Here is a 19105-nt window from a genome sequence, read left to right as displayed (position 1 = left end):
GGGTGCCAGCCAGAGCCTTATCAGAACTTACGTACTGTTCTTCAACAGAACTTAGAAATTCCGTGGCCATATCGCACTTGGGGATGGATCCCCTAATGCTCTTACTTATGTGGCTCTGCATGAGTAGAAGACTCAATCGGTTGGATTTCTCCCACCTCTCATACAAATCATTTTCCTTTGTCTTACTGGTTTTCGTGGGTTTATGAGATTCTTTCACACGGAAAGCTAAATCAAGGTCCATCCACCCTAATGTAAGCAAGACCTTATCTTTCTGGTCCGAGAAATTTTCCCCATTAAGAAAGGGAATATGAGTAGTTTCATTACTTAACATAGCAAAACGTGCAACTGTAAAACATAAAAACATGCCATCTTTAATAAAAATGCGTGCTAGATTCCATTTAAATATATCAGGTCATCAACCCACGTTAACGACATTGGCTGCAAATAAAATGCGTCATTGCAACCCTCCTGTGGGCAAAGGTTGCAACACACTAGTAATTTGCCAGAATCCTTATTTATGGGGTCAACTAGTTGTAAAACCAATCCCAGAGATATCCCTATACCTGTGGGCATCTAAAAATATCCCCAAAACTGATCTCCCACTGATCACCTCAACCGATCAATCACTGAACCATGATTGCTTCCTTGTGGGGCCGATCAATCATGTTTCACTACCTGATCGCAATGCCATGTGTCACTTAATTCAATGCAAATCAATCAACCCCATGTGGCGTAGTGCACTTTGCCGGTGCACTTCGCTACGAGAACCTCCTCATGGCCCAGGATGTTGTGGCTACTCCTGAGTCAATTGGACGTTCTTGCCTTAGATCGATTAGAATCAATAAATCTCTAGTTGATTCACTCGCACCGAATTCTCTTGATGTGGTTGAGTGCAACCAACGGTCTAAATTAACCACCGAATGCCAATACAAGTTAAGATGTTGTGGCCACTCTCAAGTTGTCTTGACGTCCTCCTTTACGTGACATAAAGATAACCGAAATCGACTCATCGGCCCAAAACCGTATGCCAGTGGGTCGATTCCAGTTCACAAGGGTTCCTTAGGGGAGGTACTAACTGTAGAGTATGGATATCATAATTATAATTCCATAAGAATCGATAATAAGAAAACAAACCATAATCCCATACTAATCATTTAGAAGCACATCCATACACACATCAGAATAAAACATAATCCATAAGTGGGCCTTGCAAAACATATGATTTGCAGACCTTATGGTCCAAAACAACTTTATACACCAAAACCCATAATGATAAAATCTTGACCATTGAGCTTGAACTCTTGATTGACCAATGGAGCACTTTATATGGCCTAAATCCAAGGATTCAAGTTAATGGTCTACTTGAGCAGGTCCTAGGATAGACTTTGACATCCTTTAAAAAATCGATCTTGGGCCCCAAATTTCGTTTTGGGCTTTAAAAAAATCTATTTTCATGCTATAAATATACTATGGGCCTTTAATTTCTATGTTTGGGCTTAAACAGTGATTTTGGGCCGGGTTACCTTGATTCCGGGATTGGTCCCAGGTTTCTGGATCTAAAACAAGGTACTAACTACTGAGCTTTGGGACCGGACCGTGGGCCCAAATCTTAAAATTCACGCCCAAATAGTCAAAATTGCCCACTTGCTAAAGAAAAGTTATCACAATGGCAGAATCGTTATTATGTTAATAGAGAAGTCTTTTATATTGTTTTGAAAACAAGATGCAGTACGAACAAAAGCAACCGCTGAGAAATTATATAATAACCACCATTAAATGCAAGAAGGGCAAATGACAAATAAGCCATAGCAATATTTAAAATTACCCATATACCCCCTTCTTCTCCAACCAGTAACGAATAGAGAAAAAAAGGGTTTGATGTTGGCGAGAGTTTTGCAGAGAGGGCCCACAGCCACCATTCCGGCCGTGACGGACCATGTCATGGCGTAGTACGCCAGAATAGGTATCTGGTCGGCACTTGATCGGCCTGAAACCTATGAGACTTGAAGGTAAAAGGCGTCATTGAAGTTAAGTTTTCTTTAAATACGAAGGCTCCCAAAACCCGCCGACGACCATGGCATGAAAACCTGCCATCTGTGTGTGTGGCAAGACGGCATGCTACAAAACCGGAGATCTAATCCCCTTTTACCCTCTTTCTGTACTCATAGGGTTACCATAACGGCCAGCTACAAAACGCCCAAATAACACTTCGATCTGAGGGATCTATTGTACTCTCCCTTTTAACATAAATATATGATCATTGATCAATAATAAAACAGGAGGGTACAACACATCAGAAAACCGAAAGTACATAATTTTCTCGATCAAGCATCGAGCTTCAATCTATCATCGCGGATCAGAGGTCTGCTTTGATACCAACTGTTAGAAATTTAATTAACCTTATGCGGAAAATGATCATTACCTCCGGCCATGATGATCAGATAGAAGCGATTGATGATGCGTGAGATCCAACGGTTGAAGACGCTCTACAACGAACGTGACAGACTCGGTTCTGACGTCGTCTTCAGATCTATCCAAGCCTTATGCTCAGATCAATGGAATCACTGGTTGTTCCTTAGTAGATCCGGGACCAGATAGAGAAAACCCTAAACCCAAGTTTCTGAAAGAATAGAATAGTTGCTCCCATTAAACAACACACGATATATATATATATATATATGCTTAAGGGAAATGATTTGGTTTCCCAATTACACTAACACTCTTTCTTATTTAGGATTCTTAATGAGAGTTATCTTTAGTAGCCAAAAACCCACTTTACATAAGTCTAAGATTTTCCAAATCTTAGGTGTATCAATTATGGGCCACCTAAATGGAAACAAATTTCCAACAATATAATGGTAACTTCAAGGAGATGTTAAAGCTGTCATTTTACATGGAGTTCTTGTTAATCCTACAGGATGAATTATATTCTTAATGGAGTCACCTATTACTTTTGAATTTCTAATAGCAAGGAGTTCTTGTTAGTCCTATAGCCAGAGGACAACCAAAATTGCAGGTACTAATACTTCCGACCACTTTCGGTTGAATTCATGCTTATTTTTGTCTGTTAATGTCATATATTACAAGGCTTTTGATATTGGCATTGTCATAGTTTTATAATTGCACTAAACCACCTTGTCTTTTGTTTTTTGTCACCTTTGGTCTCTGCTTCTATATTTCATTTTTATCTGAATTTGTGGATATTTATTAGACGTTCCACCCTGGTTAAAAGAAAATTTTATTGGATTTTCTTCATTAAAACTTTGTTTCTTCCGACGTAAAAAAATGGATGTAAAATTAACCAAAAGAAAGGGAGCATAAATTCTTTCATTCCATTTTTAGTAAAATCATAATAGGATTTTAATTCCGATTCATGATTCCAGTAATCTAATCTAAATGCAGCTAATGGAAAGAGATGATAACTTTTGTACATTTTGCTATCGAGAGCCGAGAGCCGATGATTCCGAGATCTGGCCCTACGATCTAGGGTGGTAGAGCTCCGGTCGAGAATAGACCTGCGCTAATAGAATAAGCGTTAGGGCCCCAGAATTGTGGTTCAGGGGACCCCCCTGATGCTCAAGTCAAAAATCGGCACACTATAGGGAAAAGAAAGGTTAGAGGTTGAAGATGAGTGCTACCGGATGGATGTGCTATTGAGCGTGAGGTCCTTTTATAGAGAAGAAGTCCACAACCATTTACATGTAGGAAGTTTGCCTTGGTAGGAGTCTTTCCTTGTTGAGCGATTTCTATGGAGAATTATCAAGTTTCCTCGTGGGAATTGGTTTCTATATTGAATTATCGATTTAGAAGGAAAGTTACCGCCCTTCACAAGGTCTTTCCCTTGGAGGCACTTTCCTTCTTGGAGACATTGCCATTTTGTAGGAGACTCGAGAATCTTTCTAGATCTCCACCCTTAGGAGACAAATCCGGTTTCTAATCCAAGGGTGGTGCCACGTGTCGACCATCTAAGGGAGGTACCGATTTTACACCCAACAAGAGACATTGCCATTCTAATCCCCTTGTATTAATAATGGCACTCGTCACTTTATGAAAGACGATTTCATACGTCATATTTCTCCAAGAAAAAAACAAGGGCGATGATAAATTCGATCACACCCTTGGTGGGCCCAACAACAACACTCTCTCTCCACACCTTTGGTGGGGCCAACAGCACTCCCCCCTCTCTCTAGACACCCTTGATGGGGCCAACAATTGAATGGTGTAAATCTTTTAAGGTGGGCTCACTGTATTTTAATAAGGCTCCGTTCCTTTCGACGTAAAATTAATAATAAGGCTCCGTTCCTTTCGACGTAAAAATGGACGTAAAATTTGTTTTATGATGTAATAAGGCTCCGTTCTTTTATGATGTAAAAATGGACGTAAAATTTGTTTTATACATCATAAAACAAATTTTACGTCCATTTTTACGTCGAAAGGAACGGAGCCTAAAAGAAAAATACATACACCGATGTACAAATGCCGTATAAAGTGTATTTAAAAAAAAAAAAAAAAAAACCCACTTGGGCCTCTTTGTTAAAAGATCCAAACCGTGCATTTGTTGGCCTTAACATAAATAGGCTTGGTCATAATATCTTCTCCATAGGATGATCCTAACCCTCCAATCTACAAATAGACAAGAGTATATATAAACCTCTAAGATCGAAGAGTTTGGATCATCTTATGGAGATAATTTTTTGGGAAATACATACTTACAATGGGGCTCAACAAATGAACGGTTTGGATCTTCAAAAAAGGTGGGCCACAATGAATTTCTACTAAATATGTGTTATGTGAGGTCTATATGTAGGTGCATGTATTTTTTTTAAAATAAAGTAGGGCCCACGCTGTTCAAAGATCTAAACCGTTCATTTGTTGAGCCCCAATGTAAATAAAAATTTCCCCAAAAATAATGACCATAAGATGATCCTAACTCTTCAATCTTAGAAGTATATGGGTGTTGTCCATCAACAAATCGAAGGGTTAGGATCATCCTATGGAGAAGATATTATAGGCAGGCCCATTTATGTTAAGCCTAACAAATGGACGGTTTGGATCTTTTAACAAAGAGGGGCAAGTGGGTTTTTTTTTTTTTTTTTTTTAAATACACCTATTTACTGTGTTTGTGTATGTATTTTTTTTTAAAATACAATGAGCCCTTCTTCAAATATTTACACCATGCAAATTTCTGCCCCAACAAGGGTGGAGAGAGAGAGAGAGAGAGAGAGAGAGAGAGAGAGAGAGTTGAGGAGTGCTGTTGGACCCGCCAAGGATGTGGAGAGAGAGTGCTGTAGGGCCCACCAAGGGTATGGATTGGGGAGAGAGAGATCTGAACCTTTCATTTACAAATAGAGAAAAGTGATCTGAACCTTCCATGTACAAATCCATCTGATCTAACAGCTATGATATTCCAATCATTCCATACAACGCGCGAAGTACAGTAGCACGACTCCATTTTGAGCTAGTTCTTCAGACAATACTAGGGATATTCCCGTAAATATGATACTTAACAAGTAGATTTTCGTAAATCACCCCACTCTTTATATACCTCTTTCTAGGGTTTTAATCAGCAGCTTTGCGCCTCTCTATCATTTCCCTAATCTAGGGTTTTGTAAGTTCATCTAATCTCTCAATCTCCCTATTATTTCCTTAGATTCTTGTTCTAACCTTTTTCAAATGCTTATATTCTTATAGCTTGAATCAAAATCTTGGGATCAGAACGTGAAATTTTTATTTCCTAAGATGAAAATCTGCTTTCATTTTCCGAATTAGTTTCTTTTTTGCTTTTCTAATTTTCCTTTTATATTCTATCTGATTCAATCTGGTATTTTAATTTTGTTGCTCAGGAATTTTTGTAATTTTGTACAAAAGGCGCGACGATGAGGTATTATTTTCAGATCATATATTGTTCTTCTCAATTACACTGTATTTAAATCATTGTTGGGTGATCCAAACAATTCATTTGATGGGTTCTGACATTGATAGGGTGTGCCCAAATAATCATCCTAACCCTTGATCTGTTGGTGGGTTGTTGATATCTTTGCTTATGGTTACAAATTTTCAAAGAATGTTGAAACTTATTATTATTTTCTAATCTGTAAAATATGTTCTGAGTAGCCATCAAGAATTGTGATTTAGTAAACAACATCTAACTTTTTAAATGATGTTTCCAATATCAGTAAATGCTGCATGAACTTTTGATGAAAATGCCATTTTATCTCTGCTAAAATTTTGATTTTGTTTTCCAAATAATTATAAGGCTTGATGTTTCTCATATTGAAAACTATTGTAGTTTCATAGGGATACAAAAAAAAAAAATTCTGAAAAAAATGCTTTTAGATTTAGACCATTTTATCATTAAAAAAAGAAGAGCTAAGGACATATGTTGAAAGTAGAATTTAATGTGTTGCAAAAATGTGCTTCAGTCACTTTTAAAATTATTTTTTTGCCAAAAAATTATAAGCCTTATTGTCCCTCTTATTCAAAATTATTGTAGTTTTGTATTGATACAAAAATAAAAGTTTGTGGCAAAAACCTGAAAGTTAAACGTTTTGGCCATTTCATAATTTTCGATCAGTAATTGGGAAATACTTTGCTGATTAGGGATTTATGGTGAACACTCACTTATATTCTCGTAATATTGATTAGTAATTAGTATTTTATTTATCATCCCATGCATTACGTATCTATAATGTGTACCAATGTCTTCCTCCCTCATAATGTTGTGTTGTTCAAGTTATGTAGGGCCATTATGTAGGGTTGTTGGTTTAATCTACAGGGGTAATTGGTTGTGGAATAGCATTGTTGAAGCTTATTCATACATAAAGTTCAAAATATCAGTTCCTATTTTAGATATTATCCCTTGCATCACAACGTGCACCAACGTCTGCCCCCTTCAAAATGTTGGGTTTTTCACTTTGTGTAGGCTTGTTGGCTTCTAATCTATCAGTGAAATTGCTTGTCCAATAGTATTGTTGAAGCTTATTCATACATAAAGTTCAAAATATCAGTATCAACCAAAGGATGATGTGTCCCATCATTGTTACGCACTTACGCTCGTGATATGGGTGGGGTGGTCAACTTAAAGGGCTCCCGCCTCCTCTTCAGACGTGTCCTCGACAACCTGGCGGTTGTTCGATCTTCGCTTTTGGGGGCGGGAGTGCTTGGTCGCTGGGGTTTCCTTTTCTTCAACCAATTCATAACTTTCAGCCTGACTTGCTTGGTCTTACATTTTGTTATGGGCTGTGGCTGAATGGGTAAGATTTGAGTTCAAGTGAAACAGGACCTTCGATCGACCATGGGGCGTATTCTACCCTTACCGAATTCATTCTATTGAAGCGTAACTTAAAAAGCTCCTTCTCATTTTGTTGCATTTATTTTGAAGTTCAAGAATTTTGTCTGTAGATGTCAACCAAAGGAAAGCCTTCCTATACTATGCCATTTGATTGATTCAAGTTCCGTCCTGCTCGCCACTCCCCGAGGCCAAGGACGGGGTCGAACCGTCATTCCAGGATTTGCAGTCCAGTCCGATACATTTCCATTATGTTACCTAGCCAAACCCTCCACCTCATGTGCCAAAGTCAAACAGTTGTTTTACCTCCTCCATGTCCTCTTTGACTCTTGCTTTTTGTACCCCTTGCTTACGATCCGAGAAAGCCATGGCTTCTTGCTTCACGCATTCAGTTTCCCGCCTCTCTACTTCCCTTGCAAGATCAAGCTCAGTTTACAAGGAAGCCAGGCCAGAGGAGTGACTATTTATGTGAATTCGAAGTTGTAGTTGAAGTCAAGCTACTACTGACAGAGGGAAGGCAGGCTTGAACCAGGGTTGACGCTTGTTTCGAAGATTTGACGTCTGCTTCACTAACAAGCTTCCTACCTTGTTTCAGATAGGATAGTCTGGTACATCATCATCTTATTATATCAGACCTTCCCTATAGGTCCTTTTGAGAGACTCATTTTGAGTCTATGATGCAACATTGTACCCATTCTTTCTTTCTTGAGTCAGATTTCCCTATCTGTGGAGTTCCCTTTTTAGTAGTAGTATTATCCTGGTGGATTGCACTTTCTAGTTAGTGAGGTCCAACCGAAGAAAGAGGTGTCGTGCGGTAATTCAAAGTAGACGAATTGCTCGTGGTTTGGTTAATTGGCCATAACGGCCGGAAAGAGTCTAAGCTGCTCACTCATCCGCTCCTTGTTCGGGTACCCTTCCTTTAGAATGAATATCTACCCCCTTCTGGTCCGGTCTCTATGATCCCCAACAAAGACAGGAACTTGGGTACACTTCTTTAACCATGCAGATGTTTAGCTCAGCTCGGCCCTGCTTTTTCTTCTCCCCACTGAGCTGCTTCTTCCCTCTTGAACGTGCTCCCCTTGCTACCGGAGCTTACTTACATAAGAGCTAAAAGGGGAGAAACTTTGTTAAGCTGTTCGGCCCAAGGTTGCCAAGGCGGGAATCGAAGGCTCCTGGGATGGTGGGAAGCGGGAATCGTGGGTTTGCCAAAGAGTCGACGGAGATTCGTCGGGGATTCGTGGGGAGTTGGGATTTGCTGGGGATTCGCAGGGAATCGCCTGGGAATCGGGGTTCCTATAAAGTGGGAATCGGGGTTTTCATTAATTGGGAATCGGGGTTCCCAAAATTGGGAATCAGGATTCCCCAGAATCGGGGATTCGAATCAAATCACGGTTCAGATTCGCGATTCGGGGATTCGCGAATCCCCAACTCTGGGTACGAATCCTGCTTCTCTGGTTCGGCCACAGTCTATTCTGACTTCTGGATTTCCTTAAGAAAGCATCAGTATTTTCCTTCCCTTTAGGTTGGGGTAGAGTAGCAAGGAGAAGGGTTGGGGCCACTTTTATAGAGAGGAGGGGGGGATTAGGTAGAGAAGGGTTGTCTATGGTAGTTACTAGGCATCTTCCCAAGGTTATTGTGGAATCGGATTTCCTAATGCCTTTGAATGAGGGAAGTGTGGGATGGGATTTCAGTGGAAAAAAGATTAATTCAATATTAATTATATTATCTATAATTATGTGAAAATAAAATGGAAATATTCCATTTTCAATGAAAATATTCAATGAATTTAATATGATAAAATCAAAGACGAGGTCTGGCTCATTTTTCTCTCTTTTGTAGTAGAATGCCTAGGGATTTCCATCTCGGGATTTAGGGTATATTCTACTCGGTTGGCGTTGGTGTATTCTTTTCATTAAGATCCGGGTATAGAATCATTGTTTCTATTGATTCGATATGAATACATAAACAGAATGTGGGTGAATCAAGAAAGGTACAGTAACGATAACGAGTAGAAAGCAAGAGGAAGGTTTGGTTTGGAAGAACGTTGGGGACACATAAGATGGATCGGAATCAATAATATGATCGACGGACTATGTGGAAAATACGAGACAATCTGAAATCTTATTCCTAGTACTTGAGTGAGACCCCCTTTTGCATAGGTTCTTTTCATCCCCTTTCCCTTTTGCACTGCCTCTTCTGTGATAGAGTCCAATCGCGAGAGTCCAAACTTTGTTGCACTGGTCCGAGTTCGCCTGCCTTCTACTTAGTAGGTATGATGGGTGAACCGAACCCCTATTAGACGGAGCTTCGTTGGCTGGAATAAAAGCACAATAAGCTGCTTTACAAAAGGAGTCCTTAGTATGTGACAAAACCGTTATAGTACTACTACACCGAAGTCTCGTACTCGAACTGGCGAGAACATTTCAGCCCGGACCAATCAATTCACCAGGCACCTCTGATTCCTATTCATCCAATTTCTATTCTATGTTAGTATTGAATATTTGTTTGACAGAAGGCATAGAGCGGGATGGAAGAAGTGGAACAAAAGGAGAAGAAATGAAAGTCCCCTATATCTCCAGGATGGATATTTCGTCATCCCGATCCACTTCTCCCCCCAAATCCCTTCTCGCACCGACATCAAGCCTCGTGAATCCGGGGGGGGGGGGGGGATTCCGGCATGAGATAAGCTGAGAATTCCGATCGAGCACCCAGGGGCGGGCTGGGGGTGGAGAAGATTCTTTCTTGCTATCGATGCTATAAGGCCAGCTCTCATTGGCCAGTCAGTACTCAACTTTCTCGTCTTCCTAATTATTATTCTTCTCTCTCATCAGCTCCTAGTCCAGTCCGTTCCTCATCGTATCAGATCGACGACTAGACTAAGAACAAGTACAGCTAGATGCGGGTTCGCTGGCTGGCCTTTTGCTATAGCTGCTATATCAGTAGGCTCAACCAACATAGCGCTGCTCTTGATTTGATCTTGCTTGTACTATATTAATAAGGGATAATAGGGGGCTGATGGACTCTTGGGCTCTCCCTCACTCCTGACTAAAAGACTAGATTATTCTCCTCTCTCATCAGCTCCTAGTCCAGTCCATTCCTCATCGTATCAGATCGACGACTAGACTAAGAACAAGTACTGCTAGATGCGGGTTCGCTGGCTGGCCTTTTGCTATAGCTGCTATATCAGTAGGCTCAACCAACATAGCGCTGCTCTTGATTTGATCTTGCTTGTACTATATTAATAAGGGATAATAGGGGGCTGATGGACTCTTTGGCTCTCCCTCACTCCTGACTAAAAGACTGATTTTGCATTGCTTCCACTTACAACTCATTTATTCATGCGTTTAGAGAGGGCCTAGTCCTTTGGTAGCCCATTTGTTAAAGCATTGGAAAAGAGAGAGGCCAGCTGGATCCCGTTCCTTCTAATTCAACAAAAAAAGAGGGGCGAATCGCCCGTTTGATGTGAGACCTGAGAAAGTAAGTTATGGTTACGAAGTCACTTAGTCGAACTATAAAGAAAGGGAGGCTAAGGTTACTGAGTAAGGTCAGCTGGTTAAGGAAAGCAACGGTTACATCGTGGCTGGATGTTATATTTTCACCTATGCAGAGTAGGTAGAGGATAGATTTTACTTAGCTTCAATGGCTCTTGTAATAACAAAAGCTCAGCCAAGTATGCCTTTAGGGACACAGAAAAGGTCGTTAGGCTTAGCGGCTTGGGTGATAAGGATTTTCATGGCCCAATAATGCACAATGTTTTGATATATGTGTGTTTGCATTTATTTTTTATGATTTTTTAACATTTACTTCAACTAAAAATTATGATTTATTAGATTGGAATTTTGCTGATGAGCATATTTGCCGCCTTTATGTATGCTGGTCCCTTCAACCAAAAGTTTAGAGCCGATTATTTTAATTGAAAAATGATCAAATGAGCAATAAACAGATTTAAAATACTAACATAATTGTGTAACGAAGTACTAATGGTTCCCACAGGTACTACTCATGAAAAACATGCAGATTTAATAAATCTTACATAATTTTTATGAGCAATGATAGATACAAGGGAGCCCTTGCATAAAGAGCCAAAAAAGGGCTCTTGATTGGATCCACATCATCAAATGTAACTGATTTTACTTTTTCAAACGATTTTAATCTGTTTATTTCTTCAAATTATGTTTTTCGTGATGGAATGTTGTAGATCTTGACTAATTTAGGTCACACGGAGCAACCAAGAAATGTTGAAAAATAGTTTCAAGTTGCACTTTACACAACCCAAAAAGCCAGAAAACACTTGAATGTAACAGACAAGATGCCTGTATTGAATATTTGCCGATACATACCAATATAGTAGATACACCTAGCCTAACGGTCGATATGGGTTCTATGCATGGTTTTAAATTTCGTCCGAAATCTGAAATTTCGGTTGGGACAGAAACTGAAATTTCCTGAAATCCCAAATTTCTGCAATTTTGAAAAAATGATTTTTTAAAATATTATTATTCCGAAATTTCGGATTTCGGTTGGGACCGAAACTGAAATTTCCCGAAATCCCAAATTTCGGCAATTTTGCAAAAAAATGATTTTTTTAAATATTATTATTCCGAAAGTTTGAAATTTATAGAATAATACTTTTTTTATTACCGGATTTCAGCTGAAATTACGGTTTCGGCCAAGGGCGAAATCGAAACTGAAACCAAAATGTCAATCCATAGATCTATAACATGTGAATTTCTGTTAACACCAATTTAGTGGATACCAATTGAGGGGTTGTATTCGTATGAGCTGTATTGGTTGTTATGTATTTGATATAGCCAATGTTTTGAACTGTAGTAGCACCTCGTTGGGATTGTAAGTTCTTCCTTTAACAAGAGATATTACTAATTGAATGTGGTGTTAAGCCTTTTTTAAATTGCGTCGCACATAGTTTGCATCTCTCTGGTATTTTTTTTATTGTGGAACCACTACTTTCCCTAGTATAAAATGAAGGCAGATGTGACGGAAGGATTATTGAGATACAAATGTGGGTCGTACTGATCAAACATCATGCTAACTTCTTTTTTTTTGAACGGAGATGCAGGGTATCGATCCGCATACTTTTCAGTAGTTCCCTACAGTGTTGTTTGTCACACATTGTTAGGCATGGCCTTTATGATTGGGAGATTTTTAATGTTTTTATTTAATTTTGGGAAATTTTTAGTAAGATTTGTTGGGCCCTGTGAGAAGAAAACTTGAATTCTGCCTTTACCTAAGACTGTAATTATATAAATTTAATAATTTTAGAAGTTAATTTCTTGGGTTTCATGGACAGCAAGATGTAATCACTTTCAATTTTTAATTTTGGGCTGCTCTAAAATATAGAAGTGAGCTTTGATTAGGTTGATTTAAGTGCTAAAATTGATACTTTGTCAATGCCTATGGTTAAGCTAGGGTTGGCTTAAGGTGTTTTGGCCGTGTGCAGCTGCTCAGATAAGCTGAGCAGAGCTCACAAACCATGTGGTGGTGGTGGTGGTTTTTTCTTTTTTTTTTTTTGGGGGGGGGGGAGACGGGCGCACATTTTTGGGGGGATCCAAAGCATTCATTTGCAAGGCCCCTCCATGGATAGGGTGTGTACCAAAACTCAGATCAGTAGGATCATCCTAACCCAATCAAAGGTGGAGGGGAGAGTGGACAGACACTGTGTCCATGTTTCCGCCCATTTTTTCCCTCCACAAATGGCAGGGTTAGGATGCTCCTATAGGACTGATTTTTGGTACACACGCTATCCATGGAAGAGCCTTCCAAATGAATGCTTTGGACCCCCAAAAAATGTGGGGCCAGATGTCTTTGTGAGCTCCTCAAATAAGCTTATCTGAGCAGCTGCTCACAAACCATTTCCATATATATATTATATATTACATATAATATATGAGAAAAGTGTTCCTGCGCTGTAGTGGCTTATAAAGCCTCCCATTGGTTCGTATAGCGGGTCCACAAAATGTGACCAATGGGAGGCTTTATAAGCCACTAAAGCGCAGGTAGCTCCCTGCGCTGCAGCGCAGGAACACTTTCCTCATAATATATTATATGGTATTTGCTAGGCAATTTTGTGGAAAGCCATTTCACTGTTGACTTTTGCATGAATGAACAGCCACTTCTTATGAATATGACAAAAAGTGAGCCGGTGTGGCTGTTCTCATGCAAAAGTCAGCCGCGAAATGGCTTTCCTCAAATTGCCTAACAAATCCCTATATATGTGTGTGTGCGCGTGCGTGTGTGTGTAGAGAGAGAGAGAGAGAGAGAGAGAGAGAGAGAGAGAGAGAGAGAGAGAGAGAGAGACACAGGCGCCCATGCGAATTTGAGCTGAAAGGGCTCTCCCATTGGGTAAAACTAAAAGTCACCAAAGTGCATTTATTACTCTTTGACTTTTACCTACTATTTCTATTTTTTTATATATTTTAGTAGTTTGACATGTATTTAATTAAAAATTTTCATTTTTCATTGACTTCTATTTGTTAGGTACTTGGGTTTAATATGGATGGTCATGATATTATTGTTAAACTTTTACTAGACTTGGATATCAGATGAATAGAAGTATTGCTAGACTTGGTTAAACTTTCGAAAGATTTTATGTTTTTTAGCATATATGTTACGATTAATTGTAATAGAGGCAATTTTACTTCATAATTTATATGATATGAAAAACATATTTATCACTTTGAATTGCATATGATTTGCTTATGTTGTATATTTTCTATCTACTACCAGTGTGATGCATTTCTCACATGTGTGTTGCCGTCACGTTTCGTGTATGTGTCCCTCGTGTTTCCCAAACTATTCCAAAGACGTTTGTCAATACATTTCACGTGCACTTTTCTATCGTTTCTCGTTTCCCTTTTAATTTTTTTCACGTGTTTCACATTTCTATTCATGTTTCTCTACCCAAACTCGTTGCCCGACGTGGCAACTATGGTATATTGGTGATAGAATCTATATCGAACATCTGGCCTGTCTAGAGATTTCTCTCTTTGTCTTCTTAACTGGACTAATTTACCCTTGAAATTGTTAGGCATGTCCAGATGTATTGTGGACCTTCTTTCAAAGGGGTTCCCAGATGTGTGTTGAAGCCGTTTCTGGGCTGTGTTTCCAATTTTGGGAACTATTATATGTTCATTATTGCACTGTGTATATACTGCCATGTGCAGTTATGTTAGAAATATGAAGAACTACACACGGTCTTGCACTTTTTCTGTTAATGGACTTTGTACATGTTCTGTTATTCTATTGCAATATAGGCTGGTTCATGTGGCGAATATGTCTTTTTCGGAGCACAGTCAGTATTCAAGCTGTAGTTTTCCATTTTGAGTTTGAGCCTCACTTGTTCTTTTATTTTTTAATCTTTGCTTGCAGTAAGCTTCAGAGTGATGTGTTGAGGGAGGCCATTACCCAAGTTGCTGGTGATGCCAAGGAGAAAAACCGAAAATTTACCGAAACTATTGAGCTCCAAATTGGGCTTAAAAACTATGACCCACAGAAGGACAAGCGTTTCAGTGGCTCTGTAAAACTCCCTCATATTCCTCGCCCCAAAATGAAAGTATGCATGCTTGGTGATGCTCAGCATGTAGAAGAGGTGAATAAAAATCCAAATTTTAAATCCCTAATCTTCATTACATCCCTTAATCATTGAACACTATTGTGTCCTGTTTTTGTGAACTGCAGGCAGAGAAGATAGGATTAGAATACATGGACGTTGAAGGGTTAAAGAAGATGAACAAAAATAAAAAGTTGGTCAAGAAACTAGCGAAGAAATACCATGCTTTCCTTGCTTCAGAGGCTATCATCAAGCAGATTCCAAGGCTTCTTGGCCCAGGCCTCAACAAGGCAGGCAAGTTTCCCACGCTTGTATCCCACCAGGAGTCTCTAGAATCCAAGGTGAATGAGACGAAAGCCATGGTTAAATTCCAGCTTAAGAAGGTCCTCTGCATGGGGGTTGCTGTTGGGAACTGTGGCATGGAGGAGAAACAAATCTTCCAGAATGTGCAGCTCAGTGTCAATTTCCTGGTCTCGCTATTGAAAAAGAACTGGCAAAATGTAAGTTTCAGGCCTTTGACCTCTGTTTTTTCTTCAGAATAAATGAAGACAATCTGTTCTTATAAATTACTTTCATGTTCTTTTTCATGCATTTACAATTGCATGAGGAAAACATCCAAGTCCTTTTGGTATCATCACATGCCCACTATGACAGAGGGTTAATTATCCTATTTTGTTAAGCCCTGCTTGTTTTGGATTTTGAGAATCGGTTGCGAGTTCAAAACTGATTATATTGGATTCAAAATTACATTTGGTTGGAGACTCCACAATCGGTTGTCACAATCTAAAACAAACAGGGCCTTAATTTTAAGTCCAATTAATCAGTTTTGGGCTCACAATCATCTCTTAAAATCCAAAACAAACAGGACCTTAGTAGGGTCTGATACTTGAACCCAACTGGGTCTATATGCATCTGTAGCATTTGTGTGTTGAAATGATTTATTTTTGCCTCATGGTGAACCAGGTGAGATGCTTGTATCTGAAGAGCACGATGGGAAAGCCGTACCGAGTATTCTAAGAGTGTTGCAACAGCCAATTGAGAAATCCAGATGATGCTAGTTTTAGTAAGTTACCGCACAGTTTCCCCTTTCTTTTGCCTTTCAAGAATGTGATAGTTTTGCTTATAGTTCTTGTTTAATGTGGTTTTATAAATTCCTAGTAAGAGACCCCTTAGTTATGGTGAGCTTCGTATAACTCTGCTAGATACTGTTAACGTACTTGGGATTTCATAGAGGTAACTTAAGTTTTGGTATCATGCGATTGAGACTCGGGCCAAGACCCTTGGAATCTGCTTGAAACTTACTCTCATCTGGGAACCTTATTTTGATCAATGATGTGGAATCTAATGATTGATAAACAGTGAGAAACATTTTACTTTTTCAGTTAAACAGTTGGTTTTTCTTTATAGCTTCTACACAGTACACTTCTCTAGGTAGAAGGATTTGGATTATTCAGCCGTCTTACTGTTTGATTCACTGTGACCATTGATCAGTTCACCTACGGCCCTTCACCTCATCTTTTCATTTTTTGAGGATTTTCTTATTGCTATAGAACAGTTGTTTTACTTTTATCTTCTTCTCGCCACGTCATTTCCTTGGGTTTTCCGACACCAGGAATGCAACTGAACGGAGCCCAAATGGCCTTTCGATTGCCATAGAAATAGTGCTTCCTTGGAAAGAGGTAATTTTGCCTCGCTAAGGTCCGTTTGGATGACCTTAAGTAGTAGTAGGAAAGTAAAATAACATCATTTTCCAAGCAAAATCAAGGTAGAAATTAAAATCTTGCACTGATCTTGATTTGGGAGGAAGCTCAAAGGCTATTATTATCCATTTTGATGCATGTTAAATAGAAGTAGAAGTGCAAAAAAAAAAAGAAGTCAAAACCTACTCCTTTCCTCTTGATTTGGGCGGACTCTCTAAAGGCTATTATTTAGAAAATTTCTAGAACACAAGTAATATGAACAATACATGGCAACTACACATATCTAGGAAACGTAAAATGCTGTCATTTTACTTTCCCCTTTAAACACTCAGCAAAAGTGGGGAAATCTAAGAAAAAGTAAGCATTTTCCATTTCCTAGAGTTGTTTGGTTGCCATTTGCTACTCACATGGCGGTCCCCTCTTCGGGTGTAAATTTACTGCAAATGCAAGCTCTTTTCTATTGTTAACTCTCTTCTCAAATCAATACTGAAGAATTGGAAGTCTATATTCCTTTTATATATATTAAGTGAACATTGCAAGATTAGGCTCTGTTGGTTTTAGATCATGGTAACTGATTGTCCGTACGGAACTTATTTTGAGTCAAAATTGAATGTGATTTTGAGTCAAATAATCAGTTTTGGACTCAAATCAATTCTCATCCAATAATCAGTTTTGGACTCAAAAATCAATTCTCAAAATCCAAAACAAAAGGCTGTCGAAAGTGGCCTTGATTTTTTGTGGGGAGTGATAAATCGTCCCCCATATATCTTAAATCGACCCCTATGTGCCTATCTCTCTCCTCCTTCTCTCTCCAACCCAGAGGAGAGAGAAAGACACATAGGGGGGTTGATTTAAGATATTTGGGGGTCGATTTATCATTGCCCTTTTTTGTAGCTCCTCAACTTTCTCTTACATGTTTGGATGGCAAGAATTCTGTGGAAAAGTTTGGAAAGGAAAAATAATTCTAAATTTTCGTACTTTTTTCTACACAAAAAAAGATAATCGGAACCAATCCTATTCAAATTTTATTGAAAGGGACTTGCAATTTATGATAATATCTATCCAATTTAACCATAATCATATCCCTCTAAATCGTGGAAATAAAGAAATTTCCCAATAAAATCTTTCCATTTGAAATGTTTTTCTTTCAATCCAAACAGGGCTATAGATTTTGGCATTTTCCCTTGGTAGTAGGGTTTCCCCTCTCCTAAAAAAACAGGGAAAACAAACACCTGATTGTTGTGTGAGGAAACAACTGTTTGCCAATTGCAATGGTGAAAGCTATTCTCGTGATGCATATGGCCATAAAAATCACTTCATTTTTAATGTAGGGATGGAATTAAAAAACGAAAGTGCGCATGACTAACATCGGCCATCATAAATCAGTTCAACTTTTGTTTGACAAAGTAGTGAATTGCAGGGAAAATGTTTCTAAATTTTATCCTTTTATGATTTGGAAAGGATTTATATAGTTATGGTTTATTTAGAGGGGTACTGAGATTGAAGGGCCCTCTAAATAAAATATGGGCTGAGCTCCACAGCCCTTTAACAATACTAGTATTCCGGGCTCATGCATGCATGGGTGTAAAAATGCTGGGTCCCACACCACCAAAACATTGCTGTGTAAAATGGTGGACCCCATCTCGTCAATAAACAATACGGGTGAAATGGCGGACCCCGCCCTATTGTTATAGGTTTGGGTAGGAGATGGTGGGACCCACCCATAAAAGGTCGAGGTGTAAAATGGTGGGCCACACCCATGTATAAAATGCTAGGGGCCTGGCCTATCAAAAAAAAAACAAACCACAAAGTATAAAGAAAAAGTTTTCCAATAAAAGTTTTTTCTTGGAAAGAAAAAGAAATACAGATAGTTGAATGAAGTACGGGGTATTATGGTCATTTTAAAAGAAGACGACGAAAATGGTTGCTTCCACCCTAATCATCAGCCATGTTTTCATAACTTGACACGTGGCAATGAGACCTTTTCCCAAAAGCGGCCTTGCCTTGCTAGTATTACTCGCGAGTGACATAGTCGGTCGTTGATAGGAAGGACCACGTTAGAAGAAAAGTTTTCTTCAAAGATGGGTCCCACTAAAAGCAAAGAGAAAGAGCTTAACTTAATAAAGATCAGGTATCTCCCTCCCACCTATACGTATTTTATACGAAACAGATACTTTCAAGTCGGCAAAAGATATTCGGGTTACTGTCCACACTGTAAATAGGTTGTGCCCAAAAAATTATTTACAAAGGATGATCAGAGCCCTTCGATCTATAGAGGAAATGCATATTTTGGAAACCACTATAGATCGGATGGCTAGGAGCATAATATGGAAATGATTATTGGGGCGCTACGTATTTATGGTGTGGCCCATCACGTGGACGGTTTGGATCATCCTATAATGCGGTTTACGTTTAGAAAAATATGGGACTATAAGGGCTTACACCATATAAGATGCGTCAGTCACTGCCACTGCGGCTTGCGCTCAGCCTCTTTTGAGAATTTTAGCGGTGTAAAATGTATGACCTATTAGGACACTTTGATGGATGGTT

General features: G+C 39.0%; 1 protein-coding gene across 1 annotated transcript; it reads left to right on the top strand.

The window, feature by feature from the left end:
- Positions 1–5491: 5491 nt before the first annotated feature.
- On the top strand, positions 5492–16268 carry LOC143857317 (large ribosomal subunit protein uL1-like). Its single transcript, XM_077367739.1, has 5 exons — positions 5492–5608; positions 5844–5881; positions 14675–14894; positions 14984–15355; positions 15819–16268. The coding sequence occupies exons 2-5, from the start codon at positions 5877–5879 to the stop codon at positions 15870–15872; spliced, it is 651 nt and encodes a 216-aa protein (XP_077223854.1). The 5' UTR covers positions 5492–5608; positions 5844–5876; the 3' UTR covers positions 15873–16268.
- Positions 16269–19105: the final 2837 nt, after the last annotated feature.

Source organism: Tasmannia lanceolata, unplaced genomic scaffold (genome assembly GCF_043159265.1).
Source record: "Tasmannia lanceolata isolate RefF3 unplaced genomic scaffold, GAP_Taslan_0.1 ptg000024l, whole genome shotgun sequence".
NCBI classification, from domain to species: Eukaryota; Viridiplantae; Streptophyta; class Magnoliopsida; order Canellales; family Winteraceae; genus Tasmannia; species Tasmannia lanceolata.
The sequence above is the reverse complement of the archived record's forward strand: the minus strand, read 5'-3'. Positions and strand labels throughout refer to the sequence as shown.

What these genes read in the sequence shown, in the direction of transcription:
- LOC143857317 (XM_077367739.1), top strand. An exon ending in ATGCTCAGCATGTAGAAGAG is followed by an intron (nt 14,895 to 14,983) that starts GTGAATAAAAAT and finishes TGTGAACTGCAG; the next exon opens with GCAGAGAAGATAGGATTAGA. An exon ending in TGAAAAAGAACTGGCAAAAT is followed by an intron (nt 15,356 to 15,818) that starts GTAAGTTTCAGG and finishes ATGGTGAACCAG; the next exon opens with GTGAGATGCTTGTATCTGAA.